This window comes from Aspergillus nomiae, assembly GCF_001204775.2.
Source record: "Aspergillus nomiae NRRL 13137 chromosome Unknown contig00018, whole genome shotgun sequence".
In the NCBI taxonomy this organism is placed as follows: Eukaryota; Fungi; Ascomycota; class Eurotiomycetes; order Eurotiales; family Aspergillaceae; genus Aspergillus; species Aspergillus nomiae.
Genome location: NW_015378073.1, coordinates 1 through 23,182, shown reverse-complemented (window position 1 = coordinate 23,182; position 23,182 = coordinate 1). Strand labels below are relative to the sequence as shown.

General features: G+C 48.0%; 8 protein-coding genes across 8 annotated transcripts; 3 read left to right on the top strand and 5 right to left on the bottom strand.

The window, feature by feature from the left end:
• Positions 1 to 215: 215 nt before the first annotated feature.
• On the bottom strand, positions 216 to 1,248 carry ANOM_001359 (dodecenoyl-CoA isomerase; the record flags this gene model as incomplete). The annotated part of the gene is made up of 2 exons (XM_015546616.1): positions 216 to 852; positions 912 to 1,248. Coding segments are annotated over 2 exons (867 nt in total), but the record flags the coding sequence as incomplete, so codon positions are not given.
• Positions 1,249 to 1,568: 320 nt separating this feature from the next.
• ANOM_001358 (uncharacterized protein) lies at positions 1,569 to 2,570 on the top strand. Its single transcript, XM_015546615.1, has 2 exons — positions 1,569 to 1,787; positions 1,848 to 2,570. The coding sequence occupies exons 1-2, from the start codon at positions 1,737 to 1,739 to the stop codon at positions 2,103 to 2,105; spliced, it is 309 nt and encodes a 102-aa protein (XP_015411121.1). The 5' UTR covers positions 1,569 to 1,736; the 3' UTR covers positions 2,106 to 2,570.
• On the bottom strand, positions 2,564 to 3,466 carry ANOM_001357 (serine palmitoyltransferase small subunit family protein; the record flags this gene model as incomplete). Its single annotated transcript, XM_015546614.1, has 2 exons — positions 2,564 to 3,286; positions 3,352 to 3,466. The coding sequence occupies 2 exons, from the start codon at positions 3,464 to 3,466 to the stop codon at positions 2,835 to 2,837; spliced, it is 567 nt and encodes a 188-aa protein (XP_015411118.1). The 3' UTR covers positions 2,564 to 2,834.
• A 1,426-nt stretch (positions 3,467 to 4,892) lies between these two features.
• Positions 4,893 to 5,551, top strand: ANOM_001356 (peptide chain release factor family protein; the record flags this gene model as incomplete). The annotated part of the gene is made up of 2 exons (XM_015546613.1): positions 4,893 to 5,078; positions 5,136 to 5,551. The coding sequence occupies 2 exons, from the start codon at positions 4,893 to 4,895 to the stop codon at positions 5,469 to 5,471; spliced, it is 522 nt and encodes a 173-aa protein (XP_015411117.1). The 3' UTR covers positions 5,472 to 5,551.
• A 283-nt stretch (positions 5,552 to 5,834) lies between these two features.
• ANOM_001355 (putative chromosome segregation protein Cse1) lies at positions 5,835 to 9,158 on the bottom strand (the record flags this gene model as incomplete). The annotated part of the gene is made up of 8 exons (XM_015546612.1): positions 5,835 to 6,279; positions 6,338 to 6,517; positions 6,574 to 6,877; positions 6,935 to 7,017; positions 7,071 to 8,395; positions 8,485 to 8,655; positions 8,714 to 9,024; positions 9,089 to 9,158. 8 exons carry the CDS (start codon positions 9,156 to 9,158, stop codon positions 5,835 to 5,837), a joined length of 2,889 nt encoding a protein of 962 aa, XP_015411116.1.
• Positions 9,159 to 10,110: 952 nt separating this feature from the next.
• Positions 10,111 to 14,639, top strand: ANOM_001354 (putative GTPase activating protein (Tsc2); the record flags this gene model as incomplete). The annotated part of the gene is made up of 2 exons (XM_015546611.1): positions 10,111 to 10,408; positions 10,495 to 14,639. The coding sequence occupies 2 exons, from the start codon at positions 10,111 to 10,113 to the stop codon at positions 14,637 to 14,639; spliced, it is 4,443 nt and encodes a 1,480-aa protein (XP_015411115.1).
• Positions 14,640 to 15,795: 1,156 nt separating this feature from the next.
• ANOM_001353 (mannose-ethanolamine phosphotransferase GPI13) lies at positions 15,796 to 19,113 on the bottom strand (the record flags this gene model as incomplete). The annotated part of the gene is made up of 2 exons (XM_015546610.1): positions 15,796 to 18,787; positions 18,866 to 19,113. 2 exons carry the CDS (start codon positions 19,111 to 19,113, stop codon positions 15,796 to 15,798), a joined length of 3,240 nt encoding a protein of 1,079 aa, XP_015411120.1.
• A 1,410-nt stretch (positions 19,114 to 20,523) lies between these two features.
• Positions 20,524 to 21,075, bottom strand: ANOM_001352 (uncharacterized protein; the record flags this gene model as incomplete). Its single annotated transcript, XM_015546609.1, has 1 exon — positions 20,524 to 21,075. The coding sequence occupies one exon, from the start codon at positions 21,073 to 21,075 to the stop codon at positions 20,524 to 20,526; it is 552 nt and encodes a 183-aa protein (XP_015411119.1).
• Positions 21,076 to 23,182: the final 2,107 nt, after the last annotated feature.

Sequence of the window (23,182 nt, the reverse complement as noted above, 5' to 3'; positions counted from 1 at the left end):
GATTGTGTTCTTCTAACACACAAACAATTATTCCACAGAATAGAAAAAAGGGTTTTGCCTACTGGTAACCAAGGAAACCTACTTCCACTGTAGTCAAACATACCATTCAATAACGTATGACATGTTCTTAATCTAGAAAAGCATATCTACGTATCCCTGACCCGTATTTACAGAATCCGACAAACGTCTCAATTCAGCCACAAACATCACGTCCACTACAGCTTATGTTTCTTCTCCCCCGAAGCCAGCCGCCTAAACTCCTCCTGTGGGATACCTTTCAGGAACCTCTGCAACCCAGCAAACACCTCAAGGTAGTTCTGGCGGTCCAGAATCTCCCGCTCCGGCCTGCGGATCAACTCCTTAATGCCCAGGAGACTAGATTGGCTCAGGTGAGTACCAAGACGATCCTCAACCTCCTCGAGGACCTTCTGCAGGAAACCATCCGAATCGTCCTTCCTGCCCGACGGCGCCTCGATAACCTTGTTCACGAACCCAGTCGCCACAAGCTCCTCACAGGTGATCTTCTTGCTCATGATGAGCGCCTCGTTCGCCTTGGAGATGCCAAGACGCTCGACCAGAGCGCGCGAAGAGCCACCCTCAGCGACAAGACCAAGGGACGAGAACGGGGTGAGCAGGAAGGTGTGCGGCGTGGCGTAGATGAAGTCGGCCATGGCGATCAGGGCGGCGGAAAGACCGACTGCAGGGCCGTTGAGAGCAGCGACCAGGATCTTGGAGTGGTGGGCCACGGTGTTCGTGATGTCGAGGTTATTGACGACGAAGGATCGCGTGAGCTCGCGACGGACACTGCTGCTCAGGTCGCCGGATGGCCGGGTCGAGGTAACATCTGCGCCGCTAGATTGTGTTAGATCAATTGGGTCCTGGCTTGCGCTATGCAGGACATGGGTGCTTACGCGGAGAAAAATCGCCCTTTGCCGGTTAGAATGGTGATGAAGATATCCTCGCGCTTGTCGATTTCCCGGAGACGTTCCCCGAGAAGGTAATACAGGTCTTGGTTGAGAGCATTGAGCTTCTCCGGCCTGTTGAATGTGATGATCGCAATCCGATCTTGGTAAGTGACTGTGACGAGGTCTTCGTTTGACATTGCGTCTATAGCTGGCTGAAAGATTATATGGGGAGTCAATAGTAGAAAGTGGATTAGAACTAGATTTAGTAGTTTGGGTCAAGAGAGAATATTCGATGAGCTAAGTTGACGATCGAGTGGAGGTGGCTTCTTTATTAGCTTCTAATTATATGTCTAATAGATGTCAGATAAACAATGAATGTGAGGGGGCATTCCACTCGGCACGGAAGTAGTAATCCATGAGCAATGCCCCGGCAGTCGATACCCCTGCCAACTCAGCGGGTATACTATTACCGGCGCTCATAATTGCGGGGAGGCCGAGGAGCCGGCGCCATGCAGCAGCCGAGGCATATTAACTGGTCAGGTGACTCAGGTCAGGTGAACGGCACGTGGTAAGTTTGTCTCGTTTGCATAGTTGATCATCGGCAAGCCGGAGGCTCTGTAATGCATATCGTATGTTCGGTCATTCGTTGTTGGTCCATGGTTAATCTTTAAACAAAACAATTGCGCAGTTTTCCTGGTAGCGCCATAAAGTTCAAACTTCTGCTAGAAGAAGGGGAAACGCAAGCAACGAGAATCCGAGGGTAAAATCACGGGTTTGCTCAGGACTTCTTCGCCTCTCACCCTCCACTGCATTTGAAAACCACACCTCACTATGTCCAACATTCTCCAAAGATTACGAGGTGGAAACCTCGAGGTTTTCAAGGTATTTTCTTGATCAATTCAGCTGTCCGCTATCTCTGGAGCTTGACTCTGACCGTTTTAGTTCGGCATGTACGTTCTTTTCCCGATTGGATGGATGTATTATTTCGGAACAAACCTCGACGACCGCTTCAGTGTCCCCGGCTTCTGGCCTACTACCGAACAGTCGCATAAGATTCCTCTCGAGAAGGAAGAGATTGACAAGGAACTTGCGCGAATGCGCATGGTGGATGCTGTTCGGCGAGAGAAGCGGCAACGGGAGGCCCAGGCCCAGGCTGAAGCCCACATGCAGGCTGAGAGTCAAGCACAGAACGCGGAGTGAAATTGTTGAAGATTATGGACACGGGTTTACGGTAAAGTCCTGGGACTACGTTGGTCGAAGATAATGGCGGGGGCCGGTTCTATACGAAAGGAAGCGCGCTGCCTTTCCGCGGGGGCTAGAGTGGCATGGGAGCCCGACAAAAGGTTGGTGGAGTTATCATGTGGCAGTTGCACGTGTACTACTGTTTATGTTGTTCTTGTTTAACACTCTTCTCTGGGCATGTCGGGAGTTGAATTCGGTTCTAAAATGGGCATCTAGTTTTTGGTTACGAGTTTTATTTCGCCTGTACATTCTTTCGCTACGATAGCGTTTTAGTCCACGGTTCTGCAGGACTATGTCCTAGTATCGTTTGTTGGTTAAAAATAATGGTTACAGTCCTGGTATCACATAATACCAAGTAAACAGGCGCTTATAAAGGTATGGTAATATGGTCGACTTGGGGCATAGAGTTATTATTTCCACAGCGATGGTATCTTGGGGGAAAGAATTAAGCTGACTTCGCTGTTAAGGGTATTTCATCGGAACAGTAATAATCAAGGCTTCGCTGCTATGAATGTTCGGAACCCTGAAGGCCAAATTGCAGAAAGAGCGAAGAATGCACACAAGAACTCCTAAGATGCGCCGGCCTGCTCAGGAACAACTCGCTCAAACTCCGTATGAACAACGTCACAACGCCAGCATGGAAAAGGTGCGTCCAGACATCGCAGGCAGTGCTGCTAAGCTGAGACCTCAACCCATGCTCAAGGACCAGAAATGCGTAAGAGGTGGAAAGGTAGAAATTATTCCAAGGTATGTTGATAAGGGCATCACACAAGAGATGGCGCCGATGGGATCACGCTTGAGTTGTACAGAAACCGGATAGCCACAATCCGCCACGGCCCAGACAGGAGAAAGGAAAAAGGATAGGATCGCTCGCCATTGCCAACAGTCAAGAAACTTATAATTCGCGGATCGTATCGGTGGCAGCAGCAGCATTATTTTTGCTGTCTCGTACATGACCTCTAGCGCCTGGGTGCCGGTCTCGCGGAATACCGAGCTGATTGATGGCAAGGCGGAGGATATGAAGGGACGTTCGCCAGCCCAATAATAGTAGAGGTGGCCGTAGATGGACCTGATGTGATCGGGGAGGTAGACGTAAATAGCGGTGATGATCATTGAGATCAGTGTAAGGAGGAGGGAGTCTGTTTTAGTTTGTTAACGCGATTCCTTCGTTCTCCAATGGCCTTTTTCTTTTGAGTGAGCATACTAAAAATGAACTTTTCGGTTGGTGTGAGCATGTATACAGCAAAAGTCACCTCATACTGATATATTTTCAGCCGAATCCAACGGGCGAAAGAGGCTGGGATCCAGAGGAGGGCCATGATCGTAATGCAATGTTCGTTGTTTGCGACAGAGGGATTGAGCGGGGAAAAAAGATGCCACTTCAGGAAAGTTGGAGTTTACAGGCCGAGTAGCAGAGGGCGCTTCTTGGTCGAATTTGCCCCTGAAAGTACGGACCTTTTTCAACCAAAAATGAAAAATGCCAGGGGAACGGGAAGTAAGGATCAGACTGAATTGAGGAAGTAACCACGTGGTATTTTGTGTGTTGCCGGTGAGAAACAATTGTTTGGAAAGATAATGGTTACCAGGCATGCATAACTATAATTATCCTTATGAACTTTCCGGGAAGGGGCAGCAAAGTTGAAAAAGGTAAGATTGAAAAGAAGGGAGGGGGGGGAAGAAAAAGAAAAAGAACCGATGCAGGTTTGATCGACAAAAAGCACCCTGTCGGTCTACAGAAGCTAAAATGATTGAATAGCAAATAAAAAGGTTGTCAATGCGGGGGAGATAACAGAAAGGATGTTTAGTTGCATGTCAAGATGCATTTAATTTTTTGTTCACTATGAAATTATGAAGGTTCATTTTGACTAAGAATAGCTTCAGTGCAAGACCAACAAACTTCTCACTTTCGGCTCCGAACGGTGTTTCATGTTGGGGGGAAATCCACCGACTGAGCCACAATCCATGCATTGGTGGCATCTGGAATTGGGCTCCACTTCAGGGTCCAGAGCACCCACTGAAAGTCTGAATCGACTTGTCTGTCTAGACCCTCCTCCACCACAGAGAATGAAGGCAAACAAAGAAAAAAGATGGAAAAAATAAAAAATAAAAATAAAAATAAATTGCTAGCTAGTATTAGTAAACGAAAGGATACTGAATGTTTCCTCTAATCAGTCACGAATTGAATTGCTCTTTCTTTTGTCTCTGAACTATGCGAACCTTGTTTCGTTGTCATCACACAGACCATTCTGTAAAAAAAAAAAAAAAAAAAAAAAGAGAGAAATAAAGAAATAAAGAAATACAAAAGAGACTTTCTCAATGTCCTTTTGAAACCCACCCGATGCGTACGTCACCCTACGCTTGGCGCATTTTCAAAGTACTAGTGATAAAGGGTTCTTGATGATCCTGCACATCATACGGGATGATTCATCAGCAGGTTCATCAGCGATGACGATTGTAGGAGAAGGAGGGACCAGCCATGTATGGTAGTATTATAGCCGGCAATGTTATGAGAAAAGTCCCCATAGTATCCTGATCAATATTTCGCTGTGGATTGTCCTCTGCTGCCTGAGGCATCAATGTCCTCTCGTACTCGTATCCTGCGTGCTGGTATCACACTAAATCGTAATGGGACTAGTTCGTCTGCGAATTCGCTGCAGTTCTGGCCGAAATCTCGAAGTGTATGTATTGTAATATGGTAATACTGGAACCTCTCGCAGAATGCCAAAACAGTAGCCATCATGAACCATGCTACTACTACGAACCCTCGTCCCGCGTAATCTCGTCCCATATACCAAACCCATCGCCCCTCTTAGACCCTTCACAACCACCTTTCATCTTACCGATAAGCCATTACCGCCCCGGCTAAAAATTGACGATGCCGATCTGACCATTTCATATCTCAAGGGCACTGGCCCTGGAGGTCAAAAGATTGTACGCCATTGACTCAATCTCTCATCTAAATCGGTATTGGCTAATCGCAATCGGTAGAATAAAACCAACTCTGCCGTTCAACTCATCCACAAACCTACCGGTCTCGTGGTGAAATCACAAGCCACTCGCTCCCGTTCCCAGAATGAGAAGATCGCGCGACAAATTCTCGCCGATAAAGTGGAGCAGGCAGAGAAAGGAGACCAGAGCCGTGCGGCGATCAAAGCTGATCGTGCTCGGAAGAAGAAGGCTAGTAAGGTGAAGAAGAGCCGGAGAAAGTATCGCGAACTGGGGAAGGGTCAGGAGGAAGTGCAAGAGCAGGAGGATCGTGATGGTGAAGAAGGCCATCAGGAGCTGGTCGGCGATGTCTCGTCAAAGCACGCCCCGCCAAACTAGGTGCAGGTCAAATGATTTATCAATATTATGACGGCACGGCCTACAGACTTATAGATATCCTCCTTATGTCAGACCTTTCTACTCATCGTTAGTCTACGAGGTAAAAATCGATATTCACAGTCAACAGGACGGTATTGTAAAGAATAATCTCGCATATAGAAGAGCGAGGGAGAGCTTTGTTTCATCTAATAACATTTCGTAAAGGCATATTCGGTCTTTTCCCTCTTTTTTAAAAAACTTTCTCTTTTTTGCTTTGAGGTATCAAGGCTAGTTTTCCCGGGCTGTTATACGGCCGGTACCGACTGACTACCTTAGGGCAGGGTAACAATAATTCCTCAGAGACTACCTAAGACTTGCTCCACTTCAGCCAATGTAGCTGCCGAGGACTGTCTTGGCTTCGTCGCTTAGACGCTCCTGTGCAAACCCAGAGATCCGTCCATTAGACTTCTTGTCGGCTTCCTTCAGATATTGGCCAACCCAAGCCTTAAGGTCGCCTCCGGTCTCCGGCCACGGGTCCTTGGTCTGTGGGCGTACGGTGTTCAGAGCCGTGAACCCTACACCGAATGCCATATCTTCAACATCATGTTCAGCGATAATGTCGTCCTTGCTCGCTGGGAGGGGAGGGAGTTCAAGAAGTTTAAGCAAGGCTTCACATGTAAAGCCCCACCCCTTCTTGTACCGGGTCGCAAAGGCATCGGAATTAGCAAGCGTCTTGGTGAATGACAGCACTGCAGTTTTGCGATCCAGCGGACGAGCAAGCTTCTGCGTGTCAGGGAGAATTATGTTCAGATAGATCGGAGTGAACAGGCTTGATAAAGTCAGTATGGTGAAGGTATCAAAAAACAACTTTCTCGGGGCCCACGTACTCAGATTGCACTTTATCTGTGACCTGAATGAAGAAATCGGCGCTGTAGCCCTTCTCATCATGGGCAGAAATGAAATGGTAGAATCGGACAAATCTGCCAGTGAGATTTTCTGTCTTCGAATTCTGGAGGCGAGTAAGAATGACTTGCATGATCGAGATGAAGTACTGCTCCAGCGCGTTTCTGTGGTAATGTTAATGGGCCTGAAAGAAGTCGAACCCTTATGGCAGTTAACTTACGGAGGGAAATTGGCAACAACGGACTCTAATAAGTCAAAACCATAACTTTCATTCGCCTTAGTGGAAAGCAGTTTCTGGAAGATACCCAAGACATTCGAAAGCTGTTGGTTCTCCAGGATAAATTGAGAACCGCGGGCAATGATAGACGAGAGGAGTCGCACGAGCGCAGGGATGTTGCCTTTCGACTCCCACATGACAGGCATCAGGATAGGGGCAACCAGATTCTGGTAGTAATTTGGCAGCGATCCCGAAGGGTTGGCTTCGAGAAGTGCCGCAAAGAGCTGGAAGATGTAGGGCATGAATTCTAAACATATCTCAGTACTTAAGAACCAAGTGATGGCCGAGTTATAGTCATCCTTACCTTGCACATCGCCTTGGAGTACTCCGGCGAAGGGAGGATATAAAGCTTGCTCAAGCTTATCGGGATTCGCCGGGGCAGCAAATCTATGATTGTCAGCAAATGCATAGTGCTAGAGGAGTTTTCGGGGCCGAAGTACCTGATAAAGGCACCCAGAGCTTCAAAGTGGAAGTAGTAGAATCTTGGGTTGCTCGGGTTCCTGCTGATGACCTCGGTGATGTTGATCAAATTTTGCAAAACAGAGTCTGTATGGGGTACGACGTCCTCCTTGATAACAATGAGTACCCGCATAGCACATTTCATCAGGAACTCGTTCTCCTGCACTTTTTCGGGGGCCGGATCCTTCTGGATCAACGCAAAGATGTGCTCTAATAAATCCTTGGCCAGAGGCGTAATTGTGTTGGGCGCAATGATTGGCTGACCCTGGTTATCTGTAAGGTAGAGTGCTCTTTCAACAGCAATTGCTGCATAACTGTAGACCACGTAGTTCGAGGAGCCCAGGTGATTGACCACTAGAGGAAGCACTTCTTGCCATTGCTCTTTAGTGATGATGCTCCTGAAAGTATACAAGTATTTGATCGCATCGACTTTGAGAATGGGATTCACATCATCTCCAGCCACTAGATCTGCAGCAAGATGTTTCTGGAGGTAATCAGTGATGCTGACCAACGAATTAGTTGCAGTCACTCCGTGGCTAGCGGTAGCAACACCCTTTGCTGCAATGGCAGAGAAGAGGTAAGTTGCGGTATCCTTAGCCTTCCAGTTGGAAGCCGGATCGCTGGTGTATTGAGCAAGGTGGCCTTCGGTGTAATGCAGAACAACCTTTGTTACGGAGCTTTCGAATTTCTCGGCCAACTTCCTCAGGAAATCGGTGGCAGCACGTCGTCTTGTCTCGCTATCTGATCCTTCAAGGTCTCGTCTGATAAACTCAATGGGTTCATCCTCAAATAGCTCCTCATCTGACTCACGCAGACTCACGTTGGGCAGAATGACCTTTTCAATAACTTGGCTCAAAGTGTTCTCATCTTGGAAAAAAGCGGCCTGTTCAGGCATACCCGCAATTGAAGTCAGGAACTGGAGTGCCCTGCTAACCAAAATGTCGTACTTTGTTTCTTGGCCGATTGTAGCCAAGAAGCTCCAAGAACTACCCACAAACTGTTCGACATGAGGCTTGAACTCATCCATATACTTTTGTACCCAGAGTGTCAGGACTTCAAAGATTCCAGCCCGCACAAATTCTAATTGGCCAGCCTCGGTGTCGTCATCGGTATGAAGCAGCTGGTTGTCGTACGTGAGGTACTTGAGCAGAAGAGTAGCTATCCCTGAAATTTGCTCTTCGAACATCGGAGGAAGGTCGTGGCAAGAAAGATCATACAGAAGTTTGATCATCAAGTTGAATTGTGTGAATCCCTGGACAAGGTTGTCCTTATTGGTCTTGTGTTCTTCGAGATATGAGTCGAGGCCCTGTATAGGAGGATACGTATTAGTAACCACCGTTGATATTTCTCATAGCCCTGCTCAATCGAACCGAGGCGCGATTTTAATAGTCATACCTCAAAGAGAGCCAAGAAAGGGTTTCCGAATTTATCTAGAACGTGATTGATCTCTCTATAAAGATCATCGGATCGGAACAGGGGCCTCCATCGCTTGAAGATAGAATGGGCAACTTGCAGGACACCGTTGTTGACTGCAGGGTTTTTCGGTTGGAGTCTTGAGACGAGATCCTGCGAGTGTCAATAGAGGGAGGTAAACATACGCTGCTTTTGTACAATGAAAGCTTACATCCACTAGAGTATCCCATCGCTCCCAGAAGTCACTATCGGCGATCACACTCACAGCTTCTCCCAACTGAGACTGTATGCCCGCAGGAACCGAGATCATCAAGCTGATCAGTTCCTGCTTTATGGTCGTCACCTCATCGAGTTGAAGCTTATAATTTCCATCTTCGTCTGTGTAGTTTCGCTTGATAAAATTTTTGAAGCAAAGTGCACTGGCGAGACGGGTATTGTAGGGATAGGAACCGGACGCCGTGATTTGAAGGAGCTGCAAGGAATAGCCGGGCTTTTGTTCTTCCTGACGCAGAGCAAGTTCGGCTAATAAGATCAGCCATTGGGCGTTCATAAGAAAATAGACAGCATGAAAAGATTCTGGGCTTACCTTGCTTATTTTGCCTCGGGTCCAAGCTTGCTTCTAGAAGCTGCGCAACAGCTCCAAGGTTGTCAGCCATATTGAAGCGGGGATAAGTATGCGTAATAGCGGATATGTAGCCAGTGAGGTCGTATGAGAGAAAAAGAGAACTAATTTAAATGTGCAAGAGAGATATATATCGTAATGTGGGTAGAATCCTCAGAAACCACCCTTTTGTGAACGCTTTAAGAAAAAAAGCTGTGAGCTTCATTCCAGGACGGGCAGTTTGTTTGGCGGGTTGCTTTGCAGTTTCCAGGCGGTGAGCAACATGTCCGCGGGGTGATTCTGCCCATCAGGTGATTTCACGGATTAATCGTATCCGAGTCTCCGCCAGATCATCATCATGGATGCTTGGAGGGGAAAGGTGTCTTGGCACACTTTCGTTCTGGAGATAACCTACTATCTCTAATTCTGTGCGCTTCCATGTCTTTTTAAGGATGTTTCTTTGACTTGACTATAAAAAGCTGTGCTTGTTCTTACTTCACTCGGGGCCCTCTCTTGGTATAGAATTGTGCTTATTCAATTAAGACACAGACCATTCCAACCTGCTATCCGCCTTATCAGGGTCAAGCTTCATGTTCCTACCAGGTCTCCTGATGTTGTGAACATCTTCATGTGATCTGTCAATGGTACGTAAACTTCCGCCTTATGTACTTGAGTGATGTCACAGTTGGGATTGGTCAGCTGGATATTGTAAAGTGTGAACTCCGGTCAGGTTCTTGCTCTTGCTGATTCATTGATCTTCAGGTATAAAATCGGTTGACTTAGGCCTATATCCATACTTCCGTCCACTAGGACGTATGTCTTCTGACGATGCTTCATCACCTTCCAATTATAAACACGCAACATCTAGTTTCGCAGACGTTTTTAGATCATTAGGCGTTGCCCGTTCAAAATCGCTTTCGCCAATCTCAGTGAGAGAGAACAGTGATACATTGTCGCAGGCGTCGGATGGACATAGGAATAGCTGGATTTCTCTTGGGCTTGAATCAATGCATCGCGGCAGTGTTGTTTCCAGCTCTTCAGACGCTTCTGGTGCGCCAGATTTCGAGACGTCTATAAGGAGCTTGGCTCAGAAACAAAACTTAGCTCATGCGATCGACGAGGCAGAGCAGGTGTCAAAGTCACTTCACTGGTTTACTTCCGAGCAATCTCTAGCTCTGTGGGAGGCAGGCTCTCATCTGATTCATCATGCGACCTCCCCGGAAGCCCGGAGAAGTGGCTCCTTGTTAATGGAGCTATCGCAGCGCGCCAAGACCTATCTCCAGCTGCAAGAAGAGCGCTCTTTGAGTTGATATCATGTCCCTCGGAGTCCGACGTAGTGCCTGCGCGTGTGGTCTCGCTGATCTCCCTTTCCGATCATGGAAGGAAATTAGATTTCGCTTCTTCATCCATTATTCCAATCATCTCGTCATGTGTGGTCCCGCTCTATGAACTGGTTTCAACCGCTCGACTAAAAGCGAGAAAAGCCAAAGTCTCGAAACCTAATGGACTGGTCTATGATGATACAGTCCTGGATGACTTGCTGCAGTTTGCTGTTGACTTAATCACTCTACAAAGGAAACCCCCAAATAGTGAAGAGGTTCGATCGTTGCTAGATCAGCTCTTTATTCTCTGTAAGAAGACAAGCGTTGCAGCCGACATCAAAAACTCTTTGGCTGTGTTTGAGGCTATAATCCTCTATTCGGACGTTCCGGATGAGAGCTTCGTTCCAATGCTAGAGGTGCTATGCAACATCTATGCCTCGGTCAAGTCGTTGTCTGGCCCCACGTCACGGACCGTGCGTAATCTCGCAAGGTCAAGGAGGCAGGATGAAATGGTGAATAGTCTCTATGGGTTTTTATTTGGATCTTCCGAAGAGCAAGGGCGAAGCCTGAACATTCTACGTGGAAGCGTCCACGTATTTACTGATCTTATCCGTGCGTATGGTCAGGATGGCATGCCTCGGCTTCAATTTGAGCAGTTGATGGACTCTCTATTAGTTGTCCTAAAGAAGGATGATGGCAAGCTAGAAGCAGACGTTTTGGACCTGTGCCTGAATGTTCTTGAGGGCGAGTTTTCCCACGTGGCTCTAGAAAGAGACTGGTCGGTTTTTATCAACATAATCGTCTCATGTTCGCTCAGAGCCGTTGAGGACTCTGGAGAGTGCTCAGCGTCAAGCTCCAGTTCACAGCTCTCATACCCAAGAGCGAGTGTGTTGGATGATACAAGGCCCAGCATTTTAGCCAACATTATTCAAATCGCCTCCGCTTTAGAGACAGTTTGGGAGCGCATGAACCGACAGCAAAGGCTGGAAGCCACACGTTTCCTGATGAATGTCTGTCAACATGTAGAGCCTCCCCAGGCTGAGCTTATCCTGAATACAGTGAGGGGTGAAAAGCTTTGCTTCCCTGAGAACCCTGATTGGATACGGCATTGTCAGAGGTTGATCCGCTGTTTCGTTCGATCTCGCACTAAGCCATCAGAGATTCGCATCCTAGCTTTGGATACGGTGAAGGAGGCTTTCACGAACTACGAGAATTTGTCACAATTTCGAGCGCACGGGCTTCTTAATTCCATGCTGGAAAACTTCTCTGAGGAGGATGACATTTTGTTCCTGGAGTCACTCGTATCATTTGTTGTCGACACTTCTATCCTTGTTGACGACGAAACTTCCTTCGTATTTTTAGTAGACACTCTCGGTTCGCCAATGAACAAGGATCTGAGCAAAGACGGACCACATGGCGCGGAGTCGCCAACATTAGTCTCCCCGCATTCACCCTCGATTGGCAGCATGTTGGAGTCATCTTTAGCCAACGTTTGTTCCGTTGGCTTGGTCAAGGTGTTTCTTCGTTCTTTGAACTTATCAGCGAGCAAAGCAATTCTGGTTTTCGAGGCGCTACTGAAGATAGCTCAAGCCTCGGAGAGACCAGTAGACTCTCGCTTAACAGTGCTCAAGGTGTTATTTAGGCTCCGGTGTGACTCTTCAGGGTCTATCGCAGTCCTGTCTGTTTCTGAGAATGACTTTTTGATGAATGTTTCTGCTCGAAATGCTGATTCCGGGCCCAAGCCACACACTACTGCCGATGACCACACAGGAGACTACAGTGCAGATAATGATAACCAACGGCCATCGATTTCCGGTAAACTGTCAACAAAAGACAGTGCTAGTATTTCCTCAAAGTCTTCTGGGCGAAATGCAGGCATCCCTCTACGTGCGTCAAAGTTGACACCACCAGTCTGGACATATACATCCTCCCAGGTGCTTCCTGAACAACCGCCCGATGAATCAAGCCCGTTTGTATATGCTTATACAACATCCGACACATCCCATCATCTAGAATCGGATTCAGCGCAAAAGGTTGCATTGAAAGCCAACATGTGGTTAGAAACTGTCATCTCGCTGTTGCATCGCGATACCAACTGGGATATTTACAGCTACGTTCTCACTCATCTAGCACCACAGCTTCGCAACAGAGATTTCTTTAATAATGCGGTTCCTCAAGTCAAGCTGTTGCGTAGCATACTGTGTGACCAGGTCAAGAACGATTCCTTCCGTGAACCCCCAGCATTGACTGGCGTGAAAAAGACTGATGTAGCGGGATATATATTCGATACCTTGTGCGTACTAATTGGCTATCATGAGTTCTTCGCTAAAAGCGAAGAAGACGAACTTGTGCGTTCGTTTATGATGGGTATCATTGGATCCTGGGGGGGTACTTCTCGTGGATGCATTCACGCCCTTTCCGTCTGCTGTCATGAAATCCCACTTTCTGTGACAAAATCATTGAACGGAATCCTTGACAAGATGTCTAAAGTGATCACACTGGCCAACCTCGCAGTACATATCCTGGAATTCCTTGCATTACTCGCACGATTACCTGACGTTTATATCAATCTGCGAGAAGAAGAGATTCGTACTGTCTTCGGCATCTGCATTCGCTTTCTACAGACTTCTAGAGAACAGCGCTTCAAAGCTTCGGAGTCAACAAACCGGAACCCTCAGATGTCCGCGAAACTCGGAAGTGGCGTGCGAGAGACGGCTGCTCTTCCTGCTGAGATGTCGGACCCATCCCTTCAGGACGGAATGTCAAGATATATTTATACTCTGACGCACCACGTTATGGTGTTTTGGTTCCTATCGTTGAAGTTACAAGACCGGGCGAAGCATGTCAACTGGATCACCAGCAGGCTTATATTTAGGGATGAACACGGAAAAGAAATGGTCGAAGAACAGAGTCAAGTTTTTCTTGACTTGATGCAAAGAGTTGCTTTTACCGATTTGGGCGAGACTATTCCATATGCAACATTTCCCCCGACCCCGGCGGATGGCCCTGTATCAAAGAAGTCATGGGTGGTGGGCATGAGCATAGTCACTGTGGAAATAGCTGGAGTGTCCGGCCTAACTCAAATCACGAAGAGGCAGGCATCAGGAACCACTTATGCTATGTACCAGCAACGGACTGCTCCTGTCCTCCCACATCAGGTTCCTCCAACACCCGATGCTCATCTGCATGGTGATGGCATGCGCACCGCTGTCCTTCCTAGTCACGTCATGCTTCAGCTAACAACTACGGCCTTCCCTACACCTACTGCGATGCAGCCAATTCCCCTGCCCGAGGATGACATCACCCGTCGGGCGCTCAGCACCTTCGACCGGAATGATATCGTGGATGGACACAAGATCGGCGTCATCTACATTGATGATGGTCAGACAACAGAGGCGGATATTCTTTCCAATACCAGTGGTAGTCCCGACTACGAGTACTTTTTGTCAAGACTTGGAACGAAAGTTCCTCTCAGAGGTGCTCAATTCAATACACAGGGTTTGCACCCTGATATAGACGGAGAATCTACTTACGCCTGGCGTGACCGAGTCACGGAAATCGTGTATCATGTAGTGACAATGATGCCTACCAATTTCGACAACGACCCTTCCTGCATCAACAAGAAACGCCACATAGGGAATGATTTTGTCAACATCATTTTCAATCGGTCAAACATTCCGTTCAACTTTGATACAATACCCTCACAGTTCAATTTCGTGAATATCGTTATTAGTCCTGTGAGCCGTATCGCGACTGGGTTTGAGCCTGCAAACATGGACCCGGAAGGCTACGAGAATCTCTTTTACCACGTCCAGGTAATGAGTAAACCCGGCTTTCCAGAGATATCACCTGCTGCCACGCCCAAGATAATCTCTGGAAAGAATCTGGCTGCCTTTGTACGCTTTCTTGCGCTAAATGCGTCGGTATTTTCGCTAGTCTGGAACAGTCAGGGAGGCGAACATATCTCCTCATGGCGAAACCGGTTACGAGAGATCAAAAGACTTCGGGAGCGAGCCTTAAGTTCCCAGACTCAGACCTCTGATACCGCAGAGGGCGCTTATCCAGGCCAACGTCGCAACACGAAGGCTAACATATTCTCCGAAGAACTGCCATCACGTAGTGCCCCGGCACAGTCAGATTTTGCTACCGACTGGAATGCGTCTGCGGATGCCAATATCCTCCAAAACTTGGATTTCTCTCGATGGGGACGGTGAAAGAACTTTTACTGTCTACTTTGAGGTTGAAGTACTACATGGAGCTCTTGATCTGGCAATGTTCGGTGTAGGATGAACGAAAGTAAAGGGTGGCGGGAAAAGAGAGGGAAGGAAGACCGCCATGACACTCTACCTATATTCTCATTTATGACTTCTTTACCATGATGGATTAATGTACATTTCCAGTTATTCAGCCTGTGTCAATACCCCTTTGTCTTTCTGTGCCAAAAAAAAGTTATCTCGTTTTGTTACAATCCCCACTCAATCTCAACCCTTTACTGGTGTGATTCTCTTGGGTACTGGATCCAGTATGAATTTATTGCACTTCCTCCGAGGCTCCATACGGTGGTAGGGGAAAAATATGCGTTGCTATGGACATAAAACAAGCACTGGCAGCTGCTGGCAGCGGGAAATAAAAATTTCTTGATAGAGTTTCGATTGTTGTTGGTTGGCACTCAGGGTTTCATTACCAATGTCTACCATGTACTGTAGAAGAGTTGGAAACGGCGGAATCTCTTTTTCACTATAAGAAAAGGGGAAATCTGAAATAGCCTCTTTCTGATCGCTCCCGTGGAGGGTTGATAACATATATATATATCATCGCTACCACTTCTATCAATTCGTTCAATCACTAGTCTCGAGTACAGACCACTATTATTGCCTTATTATTTACCATTTTCTCGAATGCCCCTGATCCATGGTATGCCCATATAAACAAATGCAATACAACAGTAGAACTGTTTGGTTCCAGCTCGACAACCATGAGATATAGAATGATTTGAACGTCATTTTATTAATTTTTTGTTTCGGTCAATATATCAGTACATCGTTCAGATATTAGGAATCAAAAATACAGAAGTAGAACAGCAACCCATCCCCCCCCCAGTCCTATGTAACCGTCCCCGGTCCACGTCAAAAGAATATACATAACTAAATGATTAATACATACAAGGAACAAGGTCCTCGCGGAGGCCGGTCTAGTGTCGACCTCAAATCGGCGAGGACAGCATGATATGTGGTGTGATATATGCGAGGCGAGGCCGTCTGTGAAAAGTCTTTCGGCTGGGAAAATTTTTCTGTTCGTGTTTTGTTCTCTTTCCTTTCTCAGAGTGCCCTGCCTCAATGTAGAACCAGTGCTTGGGTTCGCTTGCACGGCTTACCATCCGAAAATTTCGCCCACACTCAGCATGCTCCAGCGGACGCCAGCCACGGAGAATAAGATGAGGACAATGTCCACAACACCTAGGGCGGCGGCGCCCATCATGAAACGAGGGCTGAAAATGCGGTAGAGCATGAGGTGGCGGCGTAAATGGCCGGCCCACATCGTAGTTGCGAGATTGATGGTGGCGAAGTAGAGTATATAAGTGCAAGCCGCCTGCACTACGTCTGAGAGGATCTTAGTGGCAGGGTTGTTGGGCTTCGACGAGGTAGACCTTGACTGGTCATGAAGCTGCAAAGGCCGCTTCCAGAGAACGGTGAGAGGAACAGCAACAGCTGTGAGAATTTGGGGACCAAAGGTGTTCAGAACCACTAGGATCGGAGACCAGGGGTACTTGACTGAGGAGAGGGGTATAAAGGCAGTTTCCCACTGTATGCTGCTCAAAACTGCTTGGTGGCCTGTCTTGAAAAAGTAGAAGGAACCGAGAAGCGCCAGAACAATTGGTCCAATGGCTGAGTTACCCAATACCAGTGCATTTGTGTCAAGGATTTCAAGCAAAGATAATATTTGCCACAGCAGCAGACCCATGGTACCTTGGCCCATAGGTTTCTGCATCAGAACAATGGCTAAGCAGAAATTGACGACAAGAAGGAAGAACCGCGTCCCATAGATGTTGCCGAAGCCCAAAATAGTGACGGTTGTCCTTCCCGGCTGCGATGGAGAGGAAGTTGACTTGGATTTATTCTCGGAGTCAGCAGTGCCTTGTGTAACGCTGATGCTAACGCACGGCTTCGAGTATATGAAAGCCGTTGTACCAGCAGCAAAGGCAAGGCCAAGAATAAGCTGAGCGAGAAGCACTCGAATCGACTTCAGTGTTTCCTTGCTCAAAGACAGCCATTCACCATCATCCGCACCTTCGAGCATCCAGAAGATAGCAGTCAAAAACAGCCCTAGCCGAAAGCCATACCCGACCCACAAAGTAGCAGATCCTTCGTAAGACTTCGACCCGGCGTAGAATGACTTTATAACTGCGGGTAGAATGAGAGTGACGAGGAAAGGTATGGCGAGTTGCCACGGGGCAGATGTAGAGGATGTTGCGGATGCATAATAGGTCGAACGACAGAACGGCATCTGCTCCTCACGACAGAGGCGAGAGAACGATGCTACTCTTCCTAAGATGACAAATAGTATTGAGTGATAGACTCCCAAGACCCTGTCGGCTGTCGACTTTTGGCGCATCGAAGATACGCCAGCAACAACACCAAAAGTGGAAAGGAAAAACAACAGAATCTCATCTTCCCAGATGGTGTAGGAATTGGAAGCGAAACCGACCGACTGAGTCATGGTGAACATTACAGCGAGCCAACCCCACAAGGAGTTGGGGACAGGCAAGCTCAAATGGCCAGGCTTCACGAAAATCACCCATGACGCGCCAAGTATACTCCCGACGGCGGCCCATAAAGCGGATGATTCTGTTATCGGCATATCTGCCAGACCACCGAATGTCAAACAACCACCGACCACAGCGCCCAAGCCGGAACTTACTCCAACAGCAGAAAGGAGTGGCGTTGTGAGCTCTGTGCGGTCTGATCTCATACCACGAGCATAAAATACCAACAGGACAAGTCCTGCGAAGAGTATTCCCACACCCTGTATCATGCTCGGGACATCAAATTTAGCCCACAATGCACGACATATATCGAGCGTGTGGCGCTGGTATTCCCTATATGACTGGTAGACGGACTGCATGGCCTCGGTATTCGACTTGCCGCGCTTTGAGGACTTTTGCCAGGCATCTTCCGCTGTCTCCCAGAAGTTTAACGACCGGAACTCTCGGCCATCATCAGCCCCCCGCGTGATTGCGTACTCGTGCTGATACCTCTTAATTTGAGCAGATGTCAAACGATTGACAGCAACCAGATTCTTCCAATCCTTTCCCCCGGGTCCTGCGAAAGCCTCCTCAATTGGTGATCCAAGGTTGTTGAAAGGGATCGGCAACCCGAGAAGCAATGACAGCGTCGGCACAAGGTCGATCTGAGGAACAGATCGCTCGCGCGCAGTCTTCGGTGGCACGACAGTATCGGGGCTGGTGCGACCAAAGAACTTTCTCTTCGAATACATCCATAGAGCAGCGTCCACTTCGTCATTCGATTCACCTCCATGATCACCTTTCGAATCCATACCATGGTCACCCATGACAACCAACAGAGTGTTGTCATCAACCTTTGCAATGAGATCCCGGATGACCTGATCCATTTGCCTCAACTTTGCACCCATGGCTGGATGGTTGGGACCATAACGGTGGCCGGCATGATCAACCCCGAGGTAATGACCAAATATAACATCCCATTTTGTGGCGTTCTTCGGGTGTAAGAGGGGGAACAAATGATCATTTACGCCATTGTCAACCGTGTGCAAATCCCACACATTGAAAGAATCGAATGGCCGCGTCAGTTCGGGATCAAAGTAGTCAGGGAATAGACTATGCCAGGTATCATCGCCGAGGTGCACCAGATTCTTTCCTGCGGTACGCAGCTGAGCGACTAGGTTGTCCTCATCGATTGCCGTGCCAGCGAAGTTAGAGCCTGCATCTACGAAAGTCGGCAAGGTCCCAGTTGTCAATCCTTTGAGGCGCTGGAGCGTCGTGGTAGGCGGATCCGCAATGAAAGGCAATAAGAAAGCGTGTTCTGGAGTATTGACGGCAGTTTCGTACAAGACGGGTATATTATCGTGGAACAATTGGGAAGTTTCATCCTCTGCTGTTGCCACGAATGGGACGGTAAAATCGTACCTCAAAGCATCTACGACAATCACAATGGCCTTCTCGAACGACTTATGGTGCCAACATCCTTCGTTTTTCTTGCCCACTGCCGAATGCGATGATGCATCTCCGAACGGAAGTACATCGCAAGACGACTTGTTCTCCAAGACCATCCGAGTCAGCAAAAACCCCTTGGTAAAGAAAAAGATTCCGACAACATGGAGGAGCCTGTAGTTCATTATCCCGCATTAGAAATTTCAGCTCTAAGATGAAAGAACGCCTGCGACCATTGAAAGACAAGCTCACAGTATCCAGCCAAGCACACCAAGTGAGCCCAAGTGCCTGAGTTTGAAGTCCCGTTCCAAGCCATCATCGACACTCTCTTGCCCATTGTTCCCATTCCCTGGCCGGGACTGCCTCCCTGTCAGTGCCTTCGGTACCGGGGCTTTCTGCATATCGTTGCGTTCCGATGGCCGTTGGGGCGACGCGGTGGTCTGAAAGCCACTGAGGTCGGGTCTATCAGATCCCGACCCCAGACTTGATCCGGATGCCATCACGGGTAGGAGGTTACCGAGTCTGTTGAGGCCGTATTCATCTAAAGCGACCAGGAAGTGAGTTGCCTTTCACGGCAGCGCAACCGGGCGCTGCGGGTGAACAAGTCGGTAGGTGTAGCGTTTTCTCACGCAGAAGCTGATGTAAGATAGGGGTGTCAAAGAATTTTAGAAATTGAAACTGGACACATTGAAATTGAAAAGGGAGTGGGGAAGGTGTGGCTATCCCTTAGTCGTCTTTCTGGCGGTCCAAAATTTTCAAAGCTGTGGACGGCCTCGTGGTGAATTGGATCACTGAGCAGACATGATCACCCCAAGGACTCAATCGCAGACATGTAACATGGGCACGAATAAGTAAGAATTGCAAGTTGCTTTCGCAAAAGCCCGAGAGATGAGACTCGGGGCCGGGACGCGCACGATACAACGAGCCCTTTCGCACATCCCAAATCTTTCCCCCGTGACGTCGGGCACTCGGCGCTTTCGGGACGCCAACTTGGGAAATCCCTTACTACCATTGGCCGGCACGGTTCGGAACATCCAGAACCCTGAAGGTTGGTGGGGCACCTCCGAATTGGGACAACTGTTTACTGGTTGCGGTAATTCTATAGTTCCCATAGTCTACAAGTAGAGATTTGGTGCGCATTCTTAGCATGACCTAGGGCCACCTGGCGGCGAATCATTGGAATATTATAGAGCAAGAACGGAGACATCGCAATCTGAATGAATGAACGCATCCATTGAGGCCCACACAATAGTGGTACAATACGTTGTCAGACTAGTTACATACATTATCCAGTTGTAAGACACCCTAAAGGCAAACCGAGAATTGCCGGGACGATGATGGTAGGATAGTAGAATAGAACGTTGAAAAAACAAAGACAAAAAGGCCAGTGGGAGAAAAGAAAAGAATCCCCTCGAAGGAGAATGAAATCGAAAGATAATCCAACAAACATGTGCGTAACGTCTTTCCAACCCTAGTGACGTGGCAGGGTGAAAGGATCTAAGTGACCAAGCACAAGAAATGAACGCCTTTGGTAAAATGATTGTTGATAAAAATAGGGAGGGAGGGAAAGAACTTGAGAATTAAACCAACAGCCCTTTGCTATACACAATTCAGCTGAGGTATGCCTTATAGTTCCGTCTTCGGGTGGGCCAGGCGAATATGGCCCCACGAGACAAGAGTGAAACTCCAAATCGCCGAAGATCAGTAGTGCAGGGGTCAGACGGGAGATATCAGTCCGCGTATGTGCAAGTCACGAAGATACAACGAAACGCAAGTGGCGCTATATAAGAAATAGAAAAATCTTCGCCGGAATATCGTCATGCCTTTTGAAATCGTCGAAGAGGAAGAGGATGGAAGGGGTATCACAGATAGAATAGACGGCCGCTGGTATCTAGTTATCAGCGGTTCGTTTAAGACCATCTTTTTACATCCTCTTTCTCCTTAAGTCCGCCCATGCGCTCAATATCCAAGGATTGGAAACGCTCCGCATCACTGGACTGATATGGCGGCAGTTCGTCATGGCATGGCTCCAGTCCCACGCCGCCAGCATCGCTAATTCTCACAACCACCATGCGTCCAGATTTGCGCTTTCCAGATTCATCCTCCTCCTCGGGGAACGTAATGCGGATCTCCGGGACTGGGCTAGGTGGAGGGCTCGACGAGTTCTCCATGAGCCTCCTCTTCTCATCGTAGACGAGAACGGATTCGGTCTTGGAATATGGCGGCGCAGAAATCGTGAGGCTGCGGTGATGAGTCGTGCACTGACCGTTATGGACCGGGAGTTCGGATCGCTTCCGATTTTGGCGCTTACGACGCAAAACAAGAAGGGCACCAACCAGGGTAATACCGACTAGAACGAGAACTAGAAGAGCGATCAAAAGATCGACCATGGCCGGAGTAAGTCTATCATCGTTGCTTTTTTCATCGCCACGGGCGACAAGTCTTTTGAACAGGTGCATCATTTTGGATGGTCGAGTTTTCCGGTAGGATACGGTTCTCGGATTCGGCTTTCGAAAAATATTTACTGTAACGCTATTCGTATCGACAAGACAGGTGGAGAAGCAAAGTTCAATAAAGATCCAGATCGTACTGCCTACCACCCACTATCAGCGCTGTACTAGGCTATGACATGGTGGATAACACTTACTCAACGTTCCAGCAAAGTGTCTTCACTGGAAGGAGAAGAATATAACAATAAGCAGGGGGCTATCTGGTGATAGTCGTGGCGTTTTCAAGACGAAAAAAGAGGGAATGTATCAGGTCGGTCGGGCGGTCTGAAAAGACGGGGTCGCAGGACACAATGGATCGGACTGGGATAGGAGAAAGAATGGACAGCGAGGTGAACAGCTGAAAGAGTGAAGCCGACACCTGCTTAGGATAGAAAGAACGTGACGAGAAAGGAAGGAGGAAGAATGGATTGAGGGCCGGTATGAGTGGAATGAAAGCCAAGGGAAGAAAAACAAAAAGAGAAAGGAAGGGAAGGAAAGGGTCAGACGGGGACCAAGAGAAAGAGAGCGAGCGAGAGGAGAGGAGAGACAGGCGCCTACTGCAGTACGAACGCACGGTCAACCAGCCGGTACAACAGGAACGAGGCGCAAGGGTGCCCACAGGGCCAGACCGTCGAGCGAACACCCAGCAAGGGTGAGTTGGTCACTAGCCAACGACAAAAGATTGCTAGTCTTAGACTAAATGCCAAAAGGATCCACCAGCCCGTTGTTTGTTTGTCCATTTCCTCGATGGTGCCTCTTGGCTGTTGGCTGGCGGCAACGCTAAAGGCAGTTGTAATCTCCCCATCGCCGAGATTTCGCCCTATCAGAAGGCCGTGGTCCCTGAACGAAGCCTTTTTCAACGGACTTCAGCATTCCTATTCGTTGATTCCCCTGGTGATTGATGCTAAATTCCACCTGGCATTTGTTAGGCATGTCCATTTTTGGACTCGGGCCCCCACTCGACCTTGTTCATGACTTCTTTTTTTGGCTCCCGTCATTCTTTTTTTTTACCCCTGAATGGTATGATCCAGACTAGGTACATATTTACGGCGTAGTACTGCCAATTGTTCCGTCGGATTCAAGAAATAAAAATAAATCCAGGAGTCGTAGCCATAGAGACATATAACATGCACTGCTTTACCATCTTGTCATATGCATTGCAGCGAAGGTTTTTGCATACATATCCAGAATAAACTCTGAGCCGCGCCCTGGCTGCACTTCCGTCGCAACTGGCATGCGACTCTCTCGGATATCCCTGAATGATTGCATGGTTTTCCATGCATTCCATACAGTAAAGATGTATGTCTCAGACCACAACGTGTTTGTCTCTGAATCATTTGGAAGTGTGAGAACTTCCTGAGGGCGACCTCAACTTCATATGATCTCACTGTGGAGTAAGTATGGTACTGTGTGTCTATACTAATTGAAATCAAGGCAGGACAACAAATTTAGGGCATGATATCACCGCCAGCTCTCCCGATTATCCAACCCTCCCTGTGTCCACTGGTTGCCCTATTCATTGGCATACGATTAGGGAGTTATACATATGTCTATTTGGAGACATCTGTGACATCATTGTTTCCTTGCCTATAAAAGGAAAGACAACCGATATTGTTTGATTTCCGCTCTTGAGAACGCCGAGGTCAAGTGTCCCGGGGGTGACATGTGGAAAGTGGGATATTCAGTAAATATAAAATTATACAACTGCGTCTCACAAACCATATTGGCTACTGCGGAGTAGATGGAAAATACCGGAGAGATGACACCCCCAACAAGTATAAGCTATAGAAAACCATCCAAGCTACTGATCTAAATCAAGCCTTCGGAAAATTCCGGATTGGTTCAAGGTCGCTTGGGTCATCGGTGCCAAAGGCTTCTCTCCAGTTGGCCTTTGCCCTTGATGTGGTCGGCTACCTATCCAAGCCTCTGTACTCTGTTTCAAATTAGGTCGTCGTCTACTTGCGTCTGTTTGCTACACCTCTTCGTTCAAGCCTATCATGACTTTTGATCTACACTCCCACCAGATGACCCAACGACCGAGCTAAGACACTCTATTACATGACGAATATATGAAAAAATC

Coding starts and splice junctions, on each gene's coding strand:
- ANOM_001358 (XM_015546615.1), top strand. CDS start 1,737: ATGTCCAACATTCTCCAAAGATTACGAGGTGGAAACCTCGAGGTTTTC. Junction 1,788..1,847: donor GAAACCTCGAGGTTTTCAAG/GTATTTTCTTGA, acceptor TGACCGTTTTAG/TTCGGCATGTACGTTCTTTT.